This window comes from Gracilinanus agilis, chromosome 2 (genome assembly GCF_016433145.1).
Source record: "Gracilinanus agilis isolate LMUSP501 chromosome 2, AgileGrace, whole genome shotgun sequence".
Lineage (NCBI taxonomy): Eukaryota > Metazoa > Chordata > Mammalia > Didelphimorphia > Didelphidae > Gracilinanus > Gracilinanus agilis.
In genome coordinates, this window is record NC_058131.1 from 689,478,891 (window position 1) to 689,497,919 (window position 19,029).

At 43.7% G+C, this 19,029-nt stretch overlaps 1 protein-coding gene across 1 annotated transcript in view; it reads right to left on the reverse strand.

Moving 5' to 3' along the window:
- Window positions 1-1,807: 1,807 nt before the first annotated feature.
- TBC1D2B (TBC1 domain family member 2B) overlaps window positions 1,808-19,029 on the reverse strand; it is an 80,792-nt gene continuing 63,570 nt past the window's right edge. Inside the window, exons 7-13 of the mRNA XM_044659163.1 lie at window positions 15,713-15,823; window positions 14,255-14,448; window positions 12,611-13,105; window positions 10,778-10,895; window positions 7,136-7,321; window positions 6,245-6,366; window positions 1,808-2,003 (exon numbers count right to left, since the gene is read on the reverse strand). Of these exons, the coding sequence (XP_044515098.1) occupies window positions 1,808-2,003; window positions 6,245-6,366; window positions 7,136-7,321; window positions 10,778-10,895; window positions 12,611-13,105; window positions 14,255-14,448; window positions 15,713-15,823 (1,422 nt within the window). The remainder of the gene's footprint in view (window positions 2,004-6,244; window positions 6,367-7,135; window positions 7,322-10,777; window positions 10,896-12,610; window positions 13,106-14,254; window positions 14,449-15,712; window positions 15,824-19,029) is intronic.

Here is a 19,029-nt window from a genome sequence, read left to right on the forward strand (position 1 = left end):
GCCTTGGTATGCTGAAGCCCCAGAATGGCCCCATGTCCCAGCTCTCCTAGCGAAAGGAGTTGTGAAGAAGCGGGTACTTCAATCACTCCAGCTACACCCCAGCCAGGGATGAACTCTGAAACCTACTATCAGAATAGAAAATGAGACTATTATATGAAAGGTGTAACTAACTATAGATACTGGCTTCCTCCAAAGAATAAAACTCTAGATTCTAGAGTCAGAAAAGTTAGACTGAGACTCACTTTAGAATACAATGAAAAAAATGGATGACGATACGAATGGAAAAAACAAACAAACAAACAAAAAATCAAAACCATGACGGAAAAAGGATTTCTAGGAATCACTGAACAAATCTGAAAATTAGTGTCTGTAGCACACATATCACTTTTTCTAGAAGAGTTCAGTTAAGGTAGGGACTTTGGAAAAAATGTAATTTTTAAATCTCAATTTGTAAAAAATGCTCCTTACAATGTTTATGAATTAGAGTGGAACCAAGAGTATTAAACACAAGATGATTTCCTCCAACTAGGGCCTGTCCAAACCCAAACTGGATGAACAGTTCCTACTATAAACTAAAGGAAATCCCCCAGAACAAAGTTCCTCTTACATTTTGATTAGAACAGATGGCTGCCGCTTTATTATCAGGTGGCCATCCCAGGGTATATTGTCTAACAGCAGAGAGGAAGTCCCTCTAAGAAGCCGGCCACAGGCTGACAAGGGACCAAAGTCAGTCACTAGAGCTAAAGACATTTTGCTCTCTGAGAGATCTGGGAAGTGATTTGACCTTGATTTCTTTCTCTACCTTCTTACCCAGGAATTGCTAAAAATAAGACTAATTGGGGCCCCGTGGGAGCCATTCACCCTACAATGCTGAGAACCAAGCAGTGCTGGAAAACTTGGACGGTAAAACTTCTCTGAAGTGGTACTTGAATTAGAGAATGTGAGAAAACTCATCTGGAACCAAATCAGTTTGCTCTTTGGACAGATATGTCTGAGAAAACAGGAGGTGGGGGGCACTGAGGAAACATAGCTAAGCTCGGCCCATCCAGCATTTCTGGTCAGTGTCCAAAGCTGTGCCTGTATGGTCTGGTTTTGTCCAAGAGTTTTGCCAAGGGACCTACCATAAAGGACTTCTCCCCCAAATGGCTCCCAGACTGCCAAGGATGATGGCCCCCCAGCATAGAGATACACCGCCAAAAGGTTCATCTAAATACAATTGGACATTTAAGATGAAACCCCTATTGTTCTGCACCTAAAATAATTATGGTTGGCAAATATTATGGACAAGAATTGAGATGGGGCTCTCTCTGTGGAGTTTCCAAGTCCAAAAGCTGCTTTAGAATGTGTTTGTGAAGATGACCATGAAAGAACAAGGAAAAGGACAAACAGGACTGACTTCTCAGGGCACGTCAGGGGCTTTAACAACAGCATTTCAGTGATGGCCCTTTAGAAAAGGGCATCTTGCACGTGGCCAGTGCAGCAGACCTCGGGGAGGGAGGGCGCCCACCCCTAGAGACGCTCCAGCACACAGAGGCCCTGCGAGCCAGAGCAGGTTGGAGGGGAGGACCACAGCTCTGGGCCTCTGACCTCACACACAATGGACACGACTGGGGGAAAACAGCTGTAAACAAGTGAATGGGATCCTAACGTGGGCACGAAAAAAGGCCGCCGTGCTTGGGAAACGTGTCCAGCAGATTCCCAAACACGGACAGTTTACATTCTCTGCCTGACAGGAACAGACCAGCCTGAGGTCCATCTGCTCCATTCGCTTTGGTCATGGCATCCCGAGGGGACGGCGGGCCGGACCTCAGTTGTCCTCGTCGTCATCGCTGATGAGGTCTCGCTTGTCCGTGTTGGTGTCTCGCTCCCTCACAAAGTCCTCCCGGATGGCTTCGAGTTCCGTCAGCTCGAGCCGCACCTTCTCCAGGTGGTAGCTCCTCCGATTCCGAATGGGCCGGAGCGGGAAGGGGTTCAGGTCCCCAAAGGCAATACTGATCAGCTTCCTATGGGGAAAAGAAGAAGGCATCATTGGCGTGTTGTCCCCTTCAGGGCCGTCGTCAAGCAGCCGGTCACCGAGCTCAGGGAAAGGGAAGGAAGGCCGAAGGCAGGTCCTGGCCTCGAGGGGCTCCCGGCCTAGGGAGGGAAGCCACAGTGACAAGGAGGGAGCAGGAGAGGGTGAGGAGAGGCGTTAGCTGAGACCTACAGGAAGCCAGGAGGAGGAGGACGTGTCTGGACCCCAGAGAATATGGAGAGGAGCAGGTGAAAGAAGTCTGCAAATGAGGATGGGCCTTCAAGGCCAAAGCCTGGAAGTAACAGGAATTGGCTGAATCCAGGAGATGATTCGGTCATATCTGTTCTGTAGGAAAGTCACTCTGGCAGCTGACCAGAGGGTGGTGGGAAGACCCCCCCCCCCCAGCAGCTGCTGCAGCAGTCCAAAGGACGAGGGCAGTGCCAGGGGAGGGAAGGGGGCACGTGAACAGGAGATGGGATTGGACAGGAGCAGTTCCTGGGGGAGGGTGCAAGGCAGAGCCAAAGACCCAAGCCTGAGGGTCTGGAACAGTCAAGGGGGAACTGGGAGAAAGGACAGGAGCTCCTTGAAGGCCAGGATTAAACCTCCTGTTGCTCCTAGGTGGCAGTGCTGCCCAATGGGGACTCGCTGGTCATGCTGGGGATTCTGGCTCAGGGAGAGGGCCTCTGGGGTCTCTCTCATCTCAGATTTGTTAAATAAATCAGGTACCAGACACATTTATCTCATGCCTAGGAAAGTCTGACTAGATCTGTTCAGAAGTGTTCTCAGTGCATGGTGAGGCAGAAAGTACAATGGACTAGGGAAGGAAGGTCTGGGTTTGAATCCTAGGTCTGTGGGACCTTGGCAAGTCACTTCTCTCTGGGCTTCCATTTCCTTGTGGGTTCCCTAGATAATACTGAAGGTCTCTAGATCTAAATTCTTTAAGACCAAGTAAGAGATAGAGAATATTGCAAAATGTAAAATGAATGACTGATTATATCAAATTAAAAAGGTTTTGTACAAACAAAACCAATGCAACCAAATTTAGAAGTAAAGCAACAAACTGGGAGAACATTTTTATAACAAAACTCTCTCACAAAGGTTTAATTTCCTAAATATATAAGGAACTAAGTCAAATTTGCAAAAAATCAAGCCATTTCCCAATCAACAAATGGTCAAGGGACATGAACTGGTAGTTTTCACACAAAATCAAAACTATCAATAAACACATGAAAAAATGTTCTAAATCCCTCCTGACTAGAGAAATGCAAATTAAAACAATTCTGAGGTATCACTTCACACCTAGCAGACTGGCCAATATGGCAGCAAAGGGAAGTGATAAATGTTGGAGGGGATGTGGCAAAATTGGGACACTAATACACTGCTGGTGGAGTTGTGAATACATTTAAATTCTATTCTCTGTGATCCTAGGGCAGTTGTATGCCTGGACTACCATAACTAACTCCTTGTTAGCTTATTCTCTGCAGCTTCTCCACTCTCCACTCAGCTCCCAGAATGATCTCCTGTGGATCTCATTGTCTCCAGGAAAATGCAAACTCCATTGTTTGGAATTTAAAGCCCTTTGCAGTCTTGTTCTAGCCAGATTACTGTATTTATTACACATTATTCTCTTCACACATTTGTCCTCTGCCCACCTGGCTTACTTGCTGTCCCTTCCCTGTGATATTTCACCTCCTGTCTCCATCTTTGCCCAGGCTGGCGCCCATGCTGATAATAACTCATAGTTTATTCAAGTCTTTTAGAATCCCTCAATTTCCTTGAAGCTCAGTTCAAGCACAACTTCTTAATGAGGCCTTTCTAGAGTCTCATAATCACTATGACCTTATATTTGTTTTGTATATATTTTATACTTCTTTTTCTACGAATACACACATAGATTTCCCTATACTTTATGAATGTTCCTGGAGGATGAAGGCCGTTTTTGTCTCTGTATTTTGAGCACCCAGCACACCTGGTGATTAGTAAGTATTTGCTGGATGATTGAAGCATTAGATTTCAACAAATTATGAGATCAAAGGAGGTCAGAGCTACAAGAATCATGGCATCTTGAGCTGGAAGGGACCTTAGCATCAAGTCTACCTGTACTTCTCTTTAAAGCAGAGGAAACAGAAGCCCAGAAGGAAGAAGTCATTTAATCACAGCCACAAAGCTGGGTGATAGCAGAAATTGAACTAGAACTCACATCTCCCAAACCCTGGTTCACCCTAATGTTTTCTACTCATTATTTCTCTGATGAACTAAGAAAGCAAAGAAGCAAAGTCACCATGTTACCATGGACAAGTCACAACCTGTCCTGGGTCTCCACTACCTCATCCATAAGCTCAATGGTCTTCAGAATCCCTTTGAGCTCCAATAATACTCAAATTCCATGCTAAATTACTGCAGTGTTTTTAGTTCAAAAATATTGAAGTATCAACTCCATAAAAATTCACAAGATGGCGCTCTGCTGCTATATGTAAAAAGCCAATTGGGGAAGAAGCGGATAAATTCTGTTTGGCAGGCACTGGGTTGAATGCCACTTTTATTAATGTTCCCCATTAGAAATGACAGGCATTTGGCACTACTCCCAGCATATGTAGGGACACTGGCAATACTGGAGTCTGCCCAGCTATGAACTTTGTCCTATGAGCCAAAATAGCCTGAAAACAACTCATGTCATAAATAATCAGCTGCTTTGGTACTCAAACTTTGTCAAATCTTCCTAGAAACAGAGAAATGACTATAAACAGTTTGAGTTCCTCTCAGTCCTGGGATTCCATGTTTTGGAGATTATTTCTCCAAGATCCCAAATAATCACATTATGTAGGGATAAGCTAAATAAATAAAGGCTCTATCTTCGTTTTTGAAGAATTATAACCCTCCACTGGAGCCCCCACCTCTGCATCATCATTGGAAAGAGATAACTCAAGATTCCCAAATGCTATGCCAGGAGCACATAAATCCAGCCAAGTCCTGCTGAGTTCAAAGGGTTTCTTCCTGGTCCAGTAAAGAAGTGTGTTTCCATCCACTCTCACTAAGTGCAGGGAGGGAATTGTCACTACAAGGTTAGACAAGAAATAATTAATATTTTTAGCTATAGCACCACTGATGGAAACCCAAGTTAGTGAAAGGCATGCCCACACCATGAAAGTCATGGATTTTTTTAGCACTAAAATACAAGGATTGAATCATCAGCACTAATGAGAGGCCGAGCCACATATTTAAAAGCCATTCCATATTTTATGGACTACATCACCATATAATCTGGACATTAACTTGCCAAAAAACAGTCGGTGCTTTCTCCAGTTGAGCCAGCCTCTCAAACCCTCCAGCCCCTAACATTTCACTTGGTGATCTTTTGGTGGCCATGTTCAGTGGTTCTACTGCCACCAAGTTCAGTGATCCTGTTCTCTTACCCCCAAACTCCTATGGCCTATAGTCTTTGTCCCATGCCTTGGAGCCCTTGATAATGTGATACTGAATTGCAGGAGTAACTTAATATGCATGGGCAGGTCTCGTTTCCCTAATATAACAGTAAGGTCATGAAAGGCAAGAATCCTTAGAGAAATCATTTCCCTTCTCTAGACCTCTTAAAAGAGAGGGTGGCCTAGACAGAAAATGTCCAGGGCCCTCTGATGTTCAAAAAATCTGTAAGCTCTTCCCAAAGTATTTAGCAAAGTATTTCTAAACAATATCAACAAATTGGACAAGTATTTGTTAGAAGGCTGCTTATGAAATTTCTTTTCTGTCAGAGAACTAGAGCTCAGTAAAAAATGATGCAGAAAATACACTAAATTAGAGGAAGTGGTTGTTACCATTTGCCACACTGAGAAGCTGCTCACTAACTATTGGCACTTGGGGGCTAATGTGATTCAGAAGACCAACAGTGGACCGTTTATCCTCCCAAGGCCATTATGCGGGTAGTTTGGGGCCACCTTTGACACCCTCACTGCCTCCCCAGGTAAAATCTGATTCAAATGAGGATTGTCACTAAGGAATGAAACTGAGCTCCGGATGGAAGGTGTTTCAGTTCTGAACTAGGAGACGAGGTTCCAGTCCTTTTTAGCACCAATGACTGGTCCCATCCCTCCATTCTCTGTCACGGACCAGAAGGTCAGGGATAATTACTCTTGAGGTGTCTGCAGAGACTCCAGAGGCAGCCTTGAGCTTGGCCCCACCACTGCAAAGGGTGATTTCTTCAGGAAAGAACCATTAGCCAAGACTCCTAGCCCATACCTAGCATCGAGGACAGTGCGGGTGAAGTATCGCAGACACTTGAATATGGCCATCGGATCGTGCAGCTTCAGGATTGCTTCTTCTTTGTACTTAAAAAGTGCCAGAGCAAAGCGGAAAATGACCTGTGGATGCAAACACAAGAATCAGAGGATTCTGGGAGAATCCCCACAGTCACGCCTGCTCTGAGCCCTGCCACCTCCTCCTATCCCAAACTCAGGTATGTCTCATTTTTCCTGAGGCCGACTGCCAACGAGGCTTTTGTGGGCTATGATCATGTTTGCACCCTCAGTGGAGGGAACGTTTGGCTGCTGGAAGGAGAGTGAGAGCAGCTGACATCACAGCCCCTCTCTGAATGCTGAGCTCACTGGCTACTGCTCAACTGACCCGGGGCTTTTCTGCGTCTCTCCTTAAACTCCAGCATCATCAGCTTCACTTTGACCAAGACCAAGCTTTGTGACTGAACACATTTCTAAACTTTTCTTTTATAAGCTAATACTTCTCCTATTCCTAATGCTACATGAAATCAGAAACTACTTTTCTTATCTAAATTAATGGATTGCTGATTATGGGGAAAGCACTTTTGATACTGATTGGATAGGTAACTTCGCTAAGCCTCATTAAGCCTCAGATTTCTCATCTATAAAAAGGAGAAAACAACTCTTACACCCTTTTGGGCCTTAAGTAGATATTTGGAACACAGTCTCAAGGGCAAAATCACCATGACACAGCCTCTGCATTCGGCTCAAATCAGAATAGGTTCCAACTGACTGAAGGCCTCTCGGTTTCATTTCACCTCTTACACTTTTTTCTGTTTGACTCAAAGACTTCCAGAGTACAGTGATTATCCAGGTGGTCCTGCAGTGCCTTCAGATGCATAGGCTGGGCACATACCTTTGGTCCTTCATACAGGAAAGAGTCCCAGATTTTAAAGAGGATGTCACTGACAACACTGTCCACAAATATCACCAGGAACCAGTTGAAGGTAATGAGTGTGTAGTCGACTTTGTACTGCTCAAAGTGGGCATGTAACCGAGGCAGTTTCTCACTCATGAGATCCTTGAATACTCGCTGGTCAACCTCAAGAGAGACAGAAGAGGGTGGTAAGCAGTATTCATCCAAGCCAGTTCAGCAGTCATCTAAACCACCACTGAGAGCCTGCAGTGTGCCTGGCACCATCTGAAACACAGAGTCTACTCTTGGCATCTAACCCAATGCTGAGCACAGAACAAGAATTTCCCCAAAAGCAGGCTAACTGAAGAACCTCAGAAATGCTGTGAACAGTGGGAAAGGCAAGGACTAGTATTTCAGTACTCTTCAGAATGTCAGTTTGAGATCTCTTTGAGCCCAGCAGGAATGAAATCTGTAGCTCAGGTCTTGGTCTGATTTTCTTTCCCTTCAGAATTCTCACAAAATTTTGCATCTGCCTTTCCTATTCAATTAGATAAACATTTCTTCATCTATTTGGATTATGGTGATTTATCTTGGATTATTAGTTTATAAGTTCTTTCAGGACAAGGCCCACCTTTTACTCACAGTCCTCCTTATAAGACTTTCCTTCCTAACTTTAATCCCATCTTTTTTTGCCCTTTTCTTTTTCACAGGATGGTGTAAAAACTGGGAACTGACACCAAAATGGATTTGTAGATCTATGAGAGTGTCTATGACCAAAGGCTCTTCTCCTGAAAGCTAAGCAAAAACACACATAATATCCCAGAATACAGAGACTGGAGGGAAGGCTCTTGGATGTCATTAATCCTTCATTCTCAGGAGGAAGAAACTGAAGCCCATAGAGATTAAGTGACTTGCTCAAAGCAACATAGGTAATAAATAGCTGAGGCAGAATGCCTTTTATAAGATGGATTTTACATCATTTATAATTTCCCCAGTATTCCTACACCTAGTTTCCTCCCAGAGAGCAGTCCCATATAATAAAGAATAAAAAAAGAGGAAGAAAAAAGTTCAGCAAAAAAAAAAAAAAAGTTCACACTGAAAATGTGTGATGTTATATGTGATATTCCAAATCCACACACCACCTCCCTCCTCTATAAAGAGACTGGGAGGGGGAAGTGTCTTTTTACTTTCTTTTTTGGGGCCAACCTTGGCTACTCTAACTTTATGACATTCCTCTGTGATTGTTAAGTGGTTCTTGCCATTGAATTGGCTGTTTTCCTGGCTTTGCTGGCTTCACTTTGCATTAATAGTTCACAGAAGTCCTTCCAGGCATCTTTGCACTCACCATGTCTATCACTCCCTACAAAATCTTAATGATCTGTTATTACCGTAGATTATAATTGTTTAGCTATTTCCACTTCAATGGAAATCTTCCTTGTTTACAATTCTTAGCTACCACAAAAAGAGCTACTATAAATATTGGGATGCATATGGGGTCTTTTTTGGTCCTTAATCTCCTTGAGGATATGCGACCACCAAGGGAATCTCTCAATCTAATGGCAGGGATACATTGGTAACTGTATTCACATGATGCCATGTTGCTTTTTCCAGAGGGATTACAGCACAGATCTAATGTTCTTTCCACACTAAATGGTGTCTTCTCTCCACATAATCTGCTATAACCACAGGCCTACAGAATGTGAAAAACCTTTCTATTATCATCAATAAATTATTCCTTGTTTAATTTTTCAAGCTGACAATTTCTTTCATTAAGTTAAATAACTAAAACTTTAAAAAGGAATAAATTTAAATTAAATTTCAGATTAACTCTAAAAACAAATGATGAAAATGTAGCATTTACCTCACGCCTATCAGATTGGCCAATATGACAGTAAAGAAATGTGATAAATGTTAGAGGGGATGTGGCAAAATTGGGACACTATTGCATGGTTGGTGAAGTTGTGAACTGATCCAACCATTCTGGAGGGCAATTTGGAACTGTGTCCAAAGGGTTATAAAAGAATGCATACCCTTTGATCCTGTAATGCCACGACTGGGTCTGTATCCCAAGAAAATCATAAAAAAGGGGAAAAGACCCACTTGTGCAAAAATATTTGTAGCAGCTCTTTTTGTGGTAGCAAAGAATTGGAAACTAAGGGGATGTCCATCAATTGGGGAATGGCTGAACAAATTTTGGTATATAATGGTGATGGAAGACTATTGTACTATAAAGAATGATAAGCAAGATGATTTCAGAAAAAGTGGGAAAGATCTACAGGAACTGATGCAGAGTGAAATCAGCAGAACTGGGAGAACACTGTACACAAAAACAGCAATGATCTGGGACAATTCCAAAGAACTTGTGACAAAGAATGCCATTGTAGGTTTGGCTCCTACCTGGCTCACCAAAAACTGTTATAAAAAAACTAGTTCCTATGGAGATATAGATATCTAGAGATGTGGATGTATCTCTGTATTCTTCCTAGGGGGAATGGGGGAACACCAACCCCAATCACCCTTGCTAGCTGTTATAATTTACCCTTTCAATAGCAGTTGCCCAGGGAGGACCCCGAAAGGTTAGGTGGATGGGTAACCCTTTCAGGTCCAACCTGGGGTTGGATAAATTATTATAGGACTCTGATTAGCCTTGGATCACATCTGGTATCTGACTGCATTAGCTCCCTCCCGAAGGGTCATGATACAAAGACCACTCAGGAAGGTACTTATTAAACACTCTTTATCTATAATCTAAAATCAGGGAAAGGATAATCAGGATAAGGTTTAGGGATTGGAGACCCCGTCAATCTAATATATATAACTAGACAACTAGACTGGAGGCTACTGATTTAGTAGAAGCTGGAGCTTTGTTCTTCACAACCCCTCTGGCCCAGCCTGGCCGCTACCAAGCCAGAGAAAGTGACTGCTCTTGACACAGCTGTGTTGGTGATTTATTCTCTCAGCTTTTTCACTATCAGTGTTTGGTGATGTACTAGCCCTCACAGCCTTCAAGAAATATTCAGATCCTACCACCCTCTTCTTCATAGACCTCCCAACCTCCCTTCACCACCCAGGGCCCCAAGCCCAAAGGAAGACAAAAAGTCAAAAGCCAAAAGGCCAAAGACCAAAGGCCCAAAGATCCCTTCCAGGTGGCTGTTAGGGTTATTCATCCTCCCAGACCAACCGACTTTTGCCCCTGGCTCATGGCATCCGGGAACATTCCAATCTCTCCAACTGCCTCCCTTGTCAATCAAGGTGACATCCAACATTTTTCAGGATATGAATGTAACAACCTCCAGAGAAAGGACTGTTGGAGTCAGATGCAGATCAAAGCATAGTATCTTCCACATTAGTTTACTTACAGTTTCATTTGGGGGTTTTGGTTTTATATGAGTATTCTTTTACAATAATGACCAATATGAAAGGTTTTGCATAATAGTATATGTATAATCCTGATCAAATTGCTTACCATCTCTGAGAAAGAGGAGGGAAGGGAGGAAGGGAGACAATTTGGATCTTATAATTCTGGAAAATGTATGTTGAAAATTATTACATGTAATTAGGAAAATAAAATATCTTCGAATAATATAAACTCTATCTCCCCCCACCCCCCCAAAATGTAGCATTTGCTAAATTCTGCAATACCTGTGATCCTAGTAGAGTCTTTGTGTAATAATCTCGAGGCATGAAAACTTCCACAATGGTAACGAGACACCAGAAAGCATCTTCTTGGTCCAAGTAGAGGAGAGCGACTGCAGCCAACCTACAAGTAAACCAAGAAAAGTGAAAAAGCTGATACTTCCAGAAAACGACATTTGCTTCTATGTTATTTACAGGAAACAGATGCATTTCTCTCAAATAGCCAGAATAATTTATAGCTTCCCAATAAAGAAATGTTAGATGTTAATCTAGCATCCCTGAAAGTTTGAGAACAGAAAATCGATATTCTTTTCCTTTTTTTGTTTTTAACCTAGTCTTTCTTGCCAATTCTTTCCTTTGAAGGGACTATTTCTCTGGAGCAATCACATCTTTTTCATCAAAAACAAACAACAAATAAAACAAGAAACATTTCTTCAACTCACTAATCAAATTTGTGTCCTGTTCAAAAAGTTCAAGTAAATCCATGGATACTTTATAAGAAATTCAGAAACCAATGTGGAAAGCAGTGGTAGTTAAAAGCCCCAAGATCTTTCTGACTCTCTGGGTGATTATGGACAACAGAGGGTCTGTCTCTCTGTAAGCCTGCTTCCTCATCTGCAAAATGAGGATAATAATGCTTTTACTCAATATGGCACAAGGTTGTGAGGAGCGAAGCATTATGGAAGTCTCTGTATTTGGGAGGACTGACTTCAAAGGAATCAGAGAAATTGGTATAGGTCTGATCTCCTGGCCTAAAATTCTACAAGGTTTTAGAAAAATTAATCCAAGAGAGATAAGAAGGTTTCAAGAATGAAATTCTGAAACTCCAAATGGAAGCAATTCTGAAGAGAAAAAGAAGAAGGGCATTGTCTCCAGAGGTGGAGACACAAGCCCAGAATACTCCTTGCCCAACTTCTGTTGTCCAAAGACATGCACAGAGGATGGGAGCAAAGGCACTAGGGGAGGTCAGACACAAAAGAAGAGAAGCATTCTGAGAGAAAAATGCCAAAGGAGTTCCATTGGGGGAAGAGTTCAGGGCACCAAACGGTGTTGGTGGTTTGGTTTAGTTTGAGCTCTACCAGGAGAAAAGAGGAACTGCCCAGCAAGGACATGGCGCCTGCTTCTGAGGGGTATACAGTGATCACTAAGGAGGAGCCTCCATGGAAGACGTCTGAACAGGAAGGCTACAAGGTCAGATGTGGGTATTAGGAAGGTTGCTTTGCCAGCCATGTGAAGAATGCATAAGAAGAGGGCAGAGACTAGTCAGGAAAACCAGTTCAGAAGCTACTACTGCACTAGGCTAGGAAAGAGCTATTGAATGCTCAGAGTGTATACAACACAAGACTTTGAGCCACATTGGTCAAAACTAAATTGCTCATTGGGGGAATACCGTTGTCCAAAAAATCCCCTCCCTAGGAACTGCTCATTCCTCAAAAGGCCAGGTCAAGGATTTGGATCATACTAGGGAATGTAAAATTCTGATATCAAAGAGATGCGGGCGGAGCTGGGCACAGTCTGACACTTTTATGGGAACATTTTTCTCTGAGGGTATTAATCTGTCTCTCCCTGTTCATCAGAGAGAGAAGAACCAACTTGTGTCAGACAAAAGTAAAGTGGCTTTCCTCCATACTGCATGAAGTGGGGGCTTATTGTTCTAGATTTCTTCAAGATACTAGATATTCTGTTTCTTCTCTTCCCTTAAAAAGTAAGAAGGAAACACAGTGCAGTTTAAGAGCACTGGCCATGGGTCCAAGGACTTGGGTTTTAATCACATCCTACTCCCACCCCTGACCCTGGTCCAGATGGCTGCACAGAGCTCTGCCCCTGCTGGATTCAAACCTGTTTAACCCTTGGCAGTATCCTATATCGGGATTTCTCCACGAAAAGGCCAACAGGACATTGCGTAACTTCTGAATGCCTTCTGAAGTGGGGGAGGAGTAATGCTTGTTATTGGGCAGCGTTCTTAGGAGATCCAACTCGATTTGCTTTGAGGCTGGATTCTGCTTCTCCAGGGCACTCTGGAGCAGGCTCTGGAAATATCCAGGCTCAGCACGGTCCTTAAACTTCTTGGTGCGAAGGTCGACACACCACTTCCACATTTTGGAACGATGTTCATGTGGGATCCCCGTGCGGATGAGATTTTTCAGTTCAGGAGAACAGATCATCTCTCGGTTCATGGTGCTGGCAAAATAATTTTCCCATTTGACCCCAGTGGAAATCTCCTGATTTTCCGTGAGAGCCAGAGTCTTTAGATCTAGTGCTCGTACTTTAGCGACTAGCTTCTCCTCTTCATCATCCTCAGGAACTGTCCGGAACCCGTAAATGTCATATTCACTGAGGAGAAGAAATTTAAATCTGCTTTAGGTCTTTTAACTACACCATTAACAGAAATGTGTGCATCCTCATGACAGTACTGCTCCTATCTGCTGGTAAGAGCACAGACTGGAGCCTAGAACCTGGGTTCAAATTTCCATCTGTGTGAATATAGCCAGGTCCCTTCCCCAGGGCAACTGGCCTCACTGTTACCTTGATCTTGACATTCTATGGTGCCAAGAGCTAGAGTGGCCCAAAGTGGCACAAAACAGTCTTTGCCTTCAAGGAACAAGGAAAGGAGGAGAAAAATAAGCATTTATATAGCGCCTGCTATGTGCCAGGCATTGTGCTAAGCACTATTTTCTCCTTAAATCCTCACAACTCTGTCTGGTAGCTACTGTTGCCTCCATTTTTATAGTTGAGGAAACAGAGGCAAAGAGAGGTTAAGTGACTCGCCCAAGTGACTAGGATCTGAGGCCATATTTGAACTTGGTCTGGTCTTTGTGACTCCAGGCCCAGTTCTCTATCCCTGTACCCACTGGCCCCAGGAAAGCCCCTTCTGTGCCCCAGGTACAAGGGTGAAGCAGACCCTGTTCACAAGGACATTCTACTGGAGGAGGCCTGGGCACAAAGTAAAATAAGCTCTTCAAAGTTCAATCAAAATGAAGAAATCGAACAATAATAAACACAAAGACACAAGCCATAATGCGGTGCATGCTTTGATTCTCTCTCTTACTAAGTAGCTCTGGCCATGTTACTTGACCACCCATAATTCCTACCTCCTCACTGACCAAATGAGGGATTTAGATCTCAAAGCACTCTTCTGGGTTTGAGGAGTCTTTGCATCTGTTTTTTTTTTTTTCTTAATTAGTGAGGCTTAACAAAATATTTCTAAGAAACAAACAACAATAAAAATGTCAGAGCCCAGCATGGCTATGGCACAGGGCATGGGAAGGCAGCTGGTGTTACTGTCTCCCTTTGTCCCAAGCCTTAGAGCCCTGTGCTCATCCTCGGGGGGAGGGAAGCAGCCTCCGCTTCCTTTCTTCTTCACCTGTAAAATGGGGGCAAAGGCAGTCCAAAGCTCCAGGCAATCCTTCCCTCCAAAGGGGAAAGTTAGGAAGGCAGGATTCCTGCGTGCCCACCCTGGAAATGGTCCAATGGCACATTTACCTGACAAGATGAGGTTTGACAAAAGCTTGTTCAGGCTGTTCTGGGCCTTCCACTTGCAAAGCGTCTTCCAGTAACCGGGCTATGACATCGTGGGCAGGTCCCTGCTCTTCAGAGCACACGGGAGTCTTCATTTCTTGAAGCAAAATCAAATACTTGCTTTCTATTTGACAAAGCTTGGCTTCCAGGCTGGAATACTGAAGAAATTGTTCTCATGACCACTTTGATTCAGATGCAGACACAGAAAGAACAGAAATATGCACACACGTCTACGTATAGACAGACAGACTTGCTTTGTCAGGAATCTGTCCCTGAGGTGAGGGCTCCCTCCTTTAATGTAGATCACAACCCATCACCTTTTGGCCAGCTTTCTGCTGACAAGCCTCTGCACTTAGCTGCTCCTTACTCAACATCCAGCCTATCAGTGGGTCCATACAATCAAAGCCTTCTACCTTGGGAGGGCTCCATCTCCACCAATACAGCCTTCAAAGGATCAGTCACTTGATCAGAAGCAGGACTTGAGTGGAGAAAGATGCAGGAAAATAATGCCCTTCTCTCCCTCCATTTCCTCATCTCTAAAACAAGTTTATAAGAGCTTACATTTCTATACTGCTGTGAGGTTTGTGAAGCCCTTTGCATACATTATCTCACTTTAGCCTGTCCCAAGAATGTAGCTCTTCTACCACCACCCTTCCAGGGTAAAATGGGGCATTAATTTTTCAAGCCCTAAAATGCTAAGAAAGTAAGATTATTTATTAGAGTCTATGTTCTTTGGCTCCATTTTACAGATGATAAAATGACTGTAGTCAAGCTGGAAAGGGCATGACTATCTGTTGGGCTTGCCTCCTTTCCATTATCTGACACCTCTACATTCATACATACATGCACTTTTTAAAAACCCTCACCTTCCATCTTAGAATCAATACTGTATTGATTCCCAGGCAAATGGGAGGTAGGGGCTAGCTGATGGAGATTAAGTGACATGCCCAAGGTCACACTGCTAGGCAGTGTCTGGGGTCATATTTGAACCAAGGACCTCCTGTTTCTAGGCCTGGTTCTCTGTCCACTGAGCCACCTAGCTGCCCCCTATACATATACTTCTAGTTTCTTAGTCATAAGACTAAGAAAGACAAAACAATTCCTGAATAGTTTAAACCTCTGGCACTTTTTAGTAAAATTCTCTTTTAAAGCAAGATATGCCAAAATGATATTTTAAACTATTTGCAACAGAACTACTTAAAAATGTACTGTTTAAATGTCATAAGAGTATACCTCTTCTCAATCAGGCAAGCCATAATAAAAAATGATTAATTGCATTTACTTCAAAGTACCACCAAACTTCAAAGAAGTAATCACTTCCTTCTCTATAGGATTTTTGTTTTAACTGGCTTTTCTAAACTCCCAAATTGGAATGTCCTCCTTTCATATCTTCCCAGCACAGGGTAAAATTTTCAAGCTGACCTTAACCATTAAATCCTTCTCTCGTCTTTCTGCATTTCTTCGAAGAGCTGACAGTTCCAAAATTTCTTTATTTAGAAATTTATTCTGTGTTTTATACCCTTGAAGACAGTCCTGCAGAAGGGAGGAAAAAAAAAACCACTCCATGATTATAAACATTCTGGAATTCTGATTATGCCATCAGCATATAAGTAATTAACATAGCCATGTTAAGACATGTCTTTTCTTAATAGCGAGCATTTACATATATCCCTTTAGGGTTTATAAAGCACTTTAAAAGTTTTCTCATTTGCTCCTCACAACAACCCAATTTTATATATGGGGAAACTATACTATATTGGGGAAATTATATTATATGTGGGAAAATATACATTTTATATATGAGAAAACTGAGGCAGAGAAGGGCTGACTTATTCATAGTTACTTTTCACATTACAGAACTGACTTGATCTAAGGTGAGCGAACTGAAGCCCTCTTTAGGCTTTCAACTTAAGGACAAATATTCTTAGTAAAACAAAGAAGACATTAAAACTGACTGTTTTAAAGTGGGGATTTTCTCTGCTGCTTTTAATAAAAGAGCTTCCTTGCCTGGGAATCACTTCTTAAAGTTACACAAACACTGTGAGTACCCAAGACCACTCTGGAGACCACAATTACCCAACATCTTAGAGTAAGAAGAAACACAGATGTTTATGGACACCTTCACTCCATGAGAGCCTCCCAAATGGAGAAATGGGGAATGTGAGCCCCAAAGAGGTTGTGCTGCTATGATCACAAAGACTGGCAGGTCCTGTGCCCCACTGATCCTATCTCTCAACCTGTTACTTCCTGGGAACCCCACTGACCTCTGCAGCCTTCCCTTCTCTACTCTCTCCTTTAAAACCTATAGAATCAGACTCAGAAAAGATGAGACGCCCCAGAACAAAGAATGTTCAAAGGCAGAAGGAACTTCAGAAAAGAGACAGTTCCAGAAGGAATCTCAACAGGCAGGACTGGAAGGGAACCTACCCCTGAGGCTGAAGAAAGAGAAGATGCTTGCTCCAAGGCTGGTCAAGCCCCAGTATGAACCCAGGCTTCCTGACTCCCCCTGTAGGGTTCTGGGGCATGATGCCAACCCTCAATAAATACATTCCTGATAATGTTTAAGTTAGACTCATGAGAATCAAATCCTATTTTCATGGCATGTCACACACTCATCTTCATTAAATCCATACAGGCTCCATTCTCAGCAGGAGCATTTATCATTCCAACTACCTGGTACTGTTTGTGCATTTTTTAAAAATCACATCCAACACAACATTAAATTTTAGCATGCTGGAGTTGGAAGATATAAAAAACTGTCTTGTACAATCTCCTCAACTTTTAGGTGGGAGAATTCCATGTGGCAGAGCTGGAAACTTGATGCCTGATTCCCAGACTTGTTTTCTGTTGCTCCACGGACCCCTTGGTTCTAGAGCTACTCCCATGTTTTCTGTAAAAGGACACACAGCTAGATCTATATGCAGACACAAAAGCAATTAGCTGATTATATAATTTGGCATTCCAGAGCACATTGATAAGCCAGTGACAAACTCTGCTGACCTGAGGCTTAAGTGTGGGCTGTGCAGAGATACTCAGGCATACTAGCAGCTATCAACTGGTTTCAGGAAACCAAATCCCTTGGAAGTCTGAGCAGGAAAGACTGAAAGGTGTCAGAGAAAGAACAATGAAACTGGAGTCTTCATGAGAGACCATAGGTACACCAGGTACACACACACACACACACACACACACACACACACACACACACACACCCTCAAAATGAGTTAAATTCAATAAATTAAAACAGGCTGAAAGAACGTGCTAAGTCATGTCAAGGGATTTCATGGAAACCAGTCAGGAATCATTGGGGCAGTGATGACCAGGGCTTCCTGCCCACACTCCTGGCAGTGTTGGCCAAATTCTTTGTTTGAATGCTTGTCGATTTTCCCAACTCAAGTGTTCTTTGCGTCACTCTCTATGAATTTATATGCCCCCATGTGGCTCATTATTTTTCTCTGGGATCTGACCTTTCATGACCCACCTGCCTGGTCAACTCAGCTAGGAAAGAAGAAGTTTCTCAGCTCTCCACTCAGAGAGGTCACTCAGGCTTAGAGGAATGGGGTCCTCGGAGAGGGGTCCTTGACTGTTTTTGTGTCTGGACTGTGTCGGAGCCCATGCCCCATTCAGAGTAACTGCAGAAATGGTGACTGTCGATGGAAGGTCATGCCATAGACCCCACCTCTGAAGTCTACCCCCAGATGTCCTCAGGGGTTCATGGAGCCCACATCAGGGACCCCTCATCTAGGAGAATGGTGGCTTAACATGGACATGGTGACTGTGGGTAAGCCCTTCCAATGCACTGTTTCAATGGATTCTCATAAAGGTTGTGTATAAAGGAGAAAGAAGGCAGGATTAGAAGCTCGGAAGGCCAGGGTCTGGCTTGGACATGCCTCTGTCCTGTGACTTTCACAAGCTTTAGTGTCCTCACCTGCAGAATGGGGAAGTTTCTGGGGTTGCTCTCCCGGGAGGCCAGTGTTCCAGAAATGAGGGATGTTTCTTACAACCCTACAAAGCAGGAAGTGTAAGTGTTCCTACCATTGCTCCACAGCCTTGGAGCCAGGGTTAGAGAGGACAGGGCAGAGCCAGCAGGTGGCAGAGCTGGAATGGGAGGCCAGGTTCTAGACTCTGAGCCTAAAAAAAAAAAAGCAGCCTTTCCCCTGGCTACCTTGCATCCTGGCCACTGGATTCCCATGTTCTCAAGTCAAGTCTGTCAGAAGTTCTCTGGAAATCAAGAGACAAGGTGGCATGATGCACCAGGGCATGGGAGGCCCACTCTTGCTGGCCCAGGGGGGCTCTTGGGAATGGGAAGGCCCCTTGGTGGGCAGCTGGGTGGCACAGAGGATAGAGTGCCATGCCTGGAGTTTCAAATCACTTCAGAGCCTTTCTAGCTGGGTGACCCTAGGAAAGTCACTAAGCCCTGGCTGCCTAGCCCTGGCTGCTCTTCTGTCTTAGAACTGATATAAAGATAGTGGAAGGTGAGGGTTTGAAGAGAAGAAGAGGAGGGGGCGAAGGTGTGCTCTTTTCCTCTCCCCCAGAGAGAGAGAGAGGGCCACAGAGTCAAGGAGTCATCCAGCTCAGAAGTGTTGGAGGAAGATCCAAGCCTAGGTCTTTCTGACTCTGGGCCCAGGGCCTCTCTATACCACCATCTGGGTTTTGGGACTTTCACAGCCACATTGTGAAGCCCAAGGGTTAGGAGAAAAGGGAACACAGAGGCTGGAGGCAGTCAGGGCCTCCAGTGA